At 33.7% G+C, this 6,000-nt stretch overlaps 1 protein-coding gene across 1 annotated transcript; it reads right to left on the bottom strand.

Moving 5' to 3' along the window:
- Positions 1 to 245: 245 nt before the first annotated feature.
- Positions 246 to 2,349, bottom strand: LOC132119037 (interleukin-10-like). Its single transcript, XM_059528779.1, has 5 exons — positions 2,112 to 2,349; positions 1,902 to 1,958; positions 1,495 to 1,650; positions 947 to 1,009; positions 246 to 806 (listed from the first exon to the last, which is right to left on the bottom strand). Exons 1-5 carry the CDS (start codon positions 2,277 to 2,279, stop codon positions 711 to 713), a joined length of 540 nt encoding a protein of 179 aa, XP_059384762.1. The 5' UTR covers positions 2,280 to 2,349; the 3' UTR covers positions 246 to 710.
- Between the last annotated feature and the right edge of the window lie 3,651 nt (positions 2,350 to 6,000).

Here is a 6,000-nt window from a genome sequence, read left to right as displayed (position 1 = left end):
AGGTTAGCACAGTCATGTTTTAACCCTTGCTAACTCACTTTGACACACCCTGTAAATGATAGTGTTAAGTGATAAGTCGCAGGAGCACCATTTTAATGATTTGCCATTTTAGAATTTAGATTTAGCTTCTTTGCTCAACTTGGCATAAAGTGTAGGAAGCAAACAGAAGACCAGAATGAACTGATGTCAACACGAGAAAGACAAATAACCACATTAACCAAAAAAAGGAAATGTTTGTTGCATTATTCAGTTGAAATAATTTATTGATGACACTTTTCTCTAACAAATTCTAAATAAGCATCAGAAACATATGACACTAACAATAAATTAACGTTTGAGCTCTTAAAATAAAATAAATAAAATCCATGAATAAATATCAGTATATACACAAGTTATTACACACTTTCAAGTTATTTCATCAAGTTGGTAAAATGCAACTAAGTTTTAAAATAACTCTGGTCAATGTGACTTAAACAACATTTTATGGTTTTAGTTCAGTCTAAAACTGCCATAGTGACATCCAGAAGATGAAGGTGAAGAGGAAGGCATTCCAGTGCATCATAAAGTAGTGTGATGGAATGGTGATGTGCAAGCAATAAGTTGAAGGATGAAGTCCATTTGTGCCATATCCTACAGTATGTTCTTGATCATGTCCACTGTTTCTACATTATTCTTCATTATCTCAGACATGAATCCAGTGTGACATCCTATTACTGCTTGACTCTCTTTGATGCCAAATACTGCTCAATGTACTTAAAGAGCATATCAAGCTCTCCCATGGCTTTAGAAACACCGTTTTCCTTCATCTAAAGAGAAAAAGATGTTGTCAACCTTTTGAAGAGCTTACAGACATAATTTAATCATTTCAAACAATGTTAGAGTAGAAAATAGTTCTGATGGTGTAACATGTACTTTTATTAGCATTAAGTTGTTGAATAAGACTTACCTTTTCATATGAGTTCTTTAGGGTGGCGAACTCAAAGGGATTTTGGCAAGAAAAGTAATTCCTCTGTAACGTAAAGAAACAAATATTATTTCATGTAGTTTGCAATGTTCTTTGCCTCACCATACCATTGCACAACAAGCACTAGGTATTTTGATTGTTTTGAAACGGCTCTTGCCCAAAAAAAAAAAAAAAAAGAAGCCACAAAAGCTTTCTACATATGTGCAGTGTTTCGACATCCTAAATATGCCTGCACTACATTTTTCATAGAATAACATTCACCGACCTAACATTAGACATCCTAAATTAAGCAACCTAATTTTAATGAGTTCCCTGATAAACACATCCAAATGCCAGTCGAAACTGTTTTGCTGTTCTCCCAGCCTGGTTAGACAGGTAACTCGGCTGGTTTAAGAGTGGCTCGATTAAAATGTGTTTGTCATCAGGATGAAAAAGTTAACTCTAATTGTGAAAGTAATCACATCAGTGAGACCAAATTTATCATCCTTTAAATGTATTTTAATGTAATAATGACTGAATGACAGACTTACGCATTTCAGCATATCCCGCTTGAGATCCTTAAATATATTTCCAATGGAGTCAATTGGTGTTTTGGAGTGCAAGTGGTTCTTCTGGACAGCTGTTGGCAGAATGGTATCCAAGTAGAAGTGCAGGATATCATTCATGACATGACATCCATAAGGACTCTGTGGATCATATATGAGATTTCTCTTTTATGAGCTGTTTCAGACACCCACGGTTACACCACACCACACTTTGGCACCGCTGTAGCAATGTGCAGATGCAAGACGTTCGGCGAGATTTTAGTTTTAGTTTGCAGACGTCTTGCACAAAACCTTCAGTTTCAGTATGATTACTTCTGCTGTTGCTAATTTTAAATTTGAACAATTGCTGCAAAACGTACTGTGGGAGTAGATGAATGGAGTTTGGTACTTACATTGATGTTCTGTTGAACGTTTTCGTCCAATAATGGTTCCAAGTCATCATTAGACTCCTGAGAAGAAAAATGTAAACAAAAACCTATTAGAGAGAACCTCAACCCTCAATATAGCATGAAATAAAGCAGAAATGACTTGTAGATTGGGATTTGCAAGGTTCAGACTTCATTCAGTGGATCTGAGCTTGAAATCAGCCTGAATATACTTACATAAAATCTCTGTATTTCTCTATATGCAGAACGGAGCTCCTTCAGTCTCACAGGAAAGCCCTCCACAAATGAGCAACAGTCAGACTTGCAGTCAGCTCTTCTGCACTGCGCACTGTCAGTAAGCAGAAGCATGACTATAGCAGAAAGGATGGCTCCACTGAAAATCATTCTTTAATCCTTTTTCTTAGTTCTTATAAGTATATATATATACATATATATATATATATATATATATATTCAGCCCTCAGTAGAGATGTGAAAATTAGCTTTGGGGTGCCGTTATTTTATACCCCAGAAAATTCCTATCTAGCTTTGTGTGGTGGAGGGGTGGAGGGGGGTGTTGACTTACTGGCAATTTGACACACTGTGTCATCACCTGTCAACATTTTTTTCTTTCTGTTTTTGGAATAAAGAAGTTATAGGAAAATTGAACTTGGATGGTTAATTTAAGATGAAGTCAGCAAAAAAAAAAAAAAAAATGTCAGCAATTTTTTTAACTGCTTTTTTAATCTCTATCTATCTATCTATCTATCTATCTATCTATCTATCTATCTATCTATCTATCTATCTATCTATCTATCTATCTATCTATCTATCTATCTATCTACAATCATTATATTGTATCTATCAATCCACCTACCAAAATGGATCAAATATAATATATTAATTTGCAGTTCATCTTTGCAAATGAATTTTGGATAATGACGAAAAAATGAACTTAGCAATTAAAAATGTATAAATGAATTGCCTAATATGATTGAACCATCTCCGTTGTTTTTTTTTTTTTGCCGGGAATCCTCTGTTAGTTTCACAGACAGAAGCAGTGAACTGAATAAATACTCATCTCTGACATTTTTTTTTTTTTTTTATGCAGATGGTGCACAGGTGAGTGTAAACTCACACATACAGAAATGATTGTTAGGGGTCCAGTGTGGTTTCTGGGTGACAAATAACTCCTTGGTATTTTAAACCACAGACACCTTTCACATTTATTCCAGCTCCATTGATTCTAAAGTAATGCATGCCAGACTTTCTCCTGAAATTCGACTAAATTTTTTAGTCTCTTAAAACGTATATGAAATGAACCTTGATCCGTCCCTCCCCTCCTGTAAAAAAAAAAAAAGTGTTCCTTGTGGGTCAAAATGACTCAAAGGGTAAAAATGACACTTTTTTTTGGCCCAGAAAGCTTATATTGATCCATTCCTACTGTATATTCTGTATATAACTTAATGTTTATTATTAGTATTAATATTATTTACATAATTTCCTTAATCATTCATGTTACGATGTGTTAATATGTGTTTGTGTGTGTGTACCGTGTGTGTGTGTAGAGGAATATTCTGCCTTAAATCTTTTCTTGGATACAGTATTATTCCTATTTCATGGCTACTCAAATAAATAAATATGGCAAAATATAAAACATTGATTTGAGTTGCAATTGTTATTTTACCTTTATATTATTTAAAAGCTCCCATTAAGAAAAAATAGTCCATCTCAGTGTACAAAACAGTTGGCTTAGAAACAAGACAAACACTGCAACAACAATATTAATTAAAATAATATTAACACTGAAGTCCTCTGATGTCATTCTTCCTACAATTTTTTGTTTTGATGAAAGAGAGAGAGCAGCGTTGTACTAGACATAGTGCTGGCGTGAGTCACCCAGATTAACTGATTTAAGAAAGCACTCAATGATTACTTAAGAAAGCTATAAAATCTGTAGCTCTGTACTCTCTTTTTCCTTTTAATTCAATTCAATGGATGTAGGCATGTAAGAATAAAACATTACGGCACTTTTTAAATGTGTTGTACATGGTTTGTAAACACCAACTGTGAACAAATCTCTGTCTGGAAGAGACAGAGTGCAAATATGTTTGTTGAAATATTGTTTTCAACTGAAATCAAGCTGACTAAGCAAATACTTGACCAGAAAACACAGCCATTTAAAAATATATATATATTTAGGTCAAGTATACCTATATTTAGGTCAAGCTTCTTCTTTCTTGAAGATGATCTCAAGAAATTAAGTGTCACTAAAAGCACATAGACTTTTGTTACGTCACCAAAAAACTACACACTTTTTTTGCTTCTGCTTCTTCTACAGTTCACCACAGACTGGTTATATCACATTGAAAATGTCACAAACACTCACAATCAGTGAAATTACATGTTTCATAATCAACGAAACTACATTTAATGGATGATTTCCCATTGTGAAGTGTCATACAATGGCTTGAAAATCAGCCAAAGCTAGCATTTTATTTAATATGAAATCTCAAGGCCAATTATCAGTCTCTGTAGGTTTTTTGTGGATTGTTTTTTTTTAACATGCCACTATACATCTCAGACAGGGGATTTCATTAATCTTTCATTTATGAACTATCAGACAGATATGGAAAGCTGCTTCTTATTTTACTTACAATACTACAGTGCGATGGAATTTCATTAGATGTCAATAACTGATAAATATAAACATAAATGAGCTGAGCTGTTCCATGACTTACTATTACGCCATTTTTTAGCATTTCTGGTTGTATCTCAAATCATGCATTAGCGGGGGGTAAGCCCAACCCATGATGCAAAATTGGTGGTTTTTTTTCTCTCCAGAGGTAAGATCTACAAGAGACGCACAGACAGGCACAGATTACTGACAGTGAACGTAATGGAGGGCCTTTGGATAAAAACATAAAGGAATTTACAATGTGCTGCCTGAATGCATTTGAGCAGCAAAACATTCATCCTGTGGAAAGCCTGAAACTGAGAGAGATTTGATCATCTTGCTTTTATCATTATTGATTTTGTGTGTGTTTCGACTAATAATGGAGTATTGCAAGTTAGCTAACTACATACCAATATAAATTTTGCCCATAGGTGATTCATTCCTGTACCAGTCCTGTGTCTAGAATATCACAGAAGCTCTGAGAAAGCATATTATGACTTCTTCAGATGATCAGCATACAGCTGGCCTGTTTTGATTATTGTCTATAACAGCTTTATGTTTAAGCTAAATTAGCTTTTTTAAATCCAGCTAAATACAGATGCTGAGTTTTGAATTGGTGATGCATTGGGGGCAGCAGTAAGGAGCTTTGAAGGGAAAGCTAAAAAGGGATTTACAAGGTAAACATACTGAAACACCCCATATCGAAAACATATATTATTCACACAGGTTTTTTTTTGACAGTTAAAAGTATTTGCATATTGATTCATGTTCTGAGATTCATTTGCATACGGATAGATTCATGTTCTGAGACATTAAATATGAAACTGCTCTGCATCAACATATGAAACTGTCTAACGTATGTCAGCTTATTAGTTTAAAAGGTTTTTCTAGTATAATATCTATAGCCTTGAATTAAATGTTACAACTATTTTCAATATACAGTATTTCAGATTATCTGAATTGTTTTATAGATTGCAAGTTTTTAATGTATAAATACTGTAATATTGAACCTTTACTTTCACTTCTGTATATATTTTACATTTAGTTACATGTAGCATTTCTATTTGATGTAAAGTCCCACATTGCATGGCTAAGAGAGTTTCTGTTATATAATGGTTTCTGTTAAGCAATATAGGCGGTTTCGGCTAAACATTCAGCTAAAGTCATGATAAACCACATTGACTCATTGACCACCTTGTAATATTGGGAAGTTAGGAAAGCTGTCAGTTTTATATTTATCCAAATTATTTTATTGATCATAAGATTGTTTTGATGAATTGATCACATACTCCCTTATTAATCAGTAATCTTGTACTATGAACGCATTAATCATTTCTGTTTCTGGTGATTTTAATACTACAGATATCTACCTTAGACCAAATTTTATTAGATTTTTGAAAACCGATTTGAATTGTTGCAAGTACACCTTTGTGTAAAGTTGCTTCTTGT

Source organism: Carassius carassius, chromosome 38 (genome assembly GCF_963082965.1).
Source record: "Carassius carassius chromosome 38, fCarCar2.1, whole genome shotgun sequence".
In the NCBI taxonomy this organism is placed as follows: Eukaryota; Metazoa; Chordata; class Actinopteri; order Cypriniformes; family Cyprinidae; genus Carassius; species Carassius carassius.
This window is presented reverse-complemented; position numbering and strand designations above follow the sequence as displayed.

Bases quoted from the DNA above. Each gene is read 5' to 3' on its own strand.
- LOC132119037 (XM_059528779.1), bottom strand. From the start codon at position 2,279: ATGATTTTCAGTGGAGCCATCCTTTCTGCTATAGTCATGCTTCTGCTT. The intron at 1,651-1,901 runs GTAAGTACCAAA...TATGATCCACAG, and splicing joins ACGTTCAACAGAACATCAAT to AGTCCTTATGGATGTCATGT. The intron at 1,010-1,494 runs GTAAGTCTGTCA...TTTACGTTACAG, and splicing joins AGCGGGATATGCTGAAATGC to AGGAATTACTTTTCTTGCCA.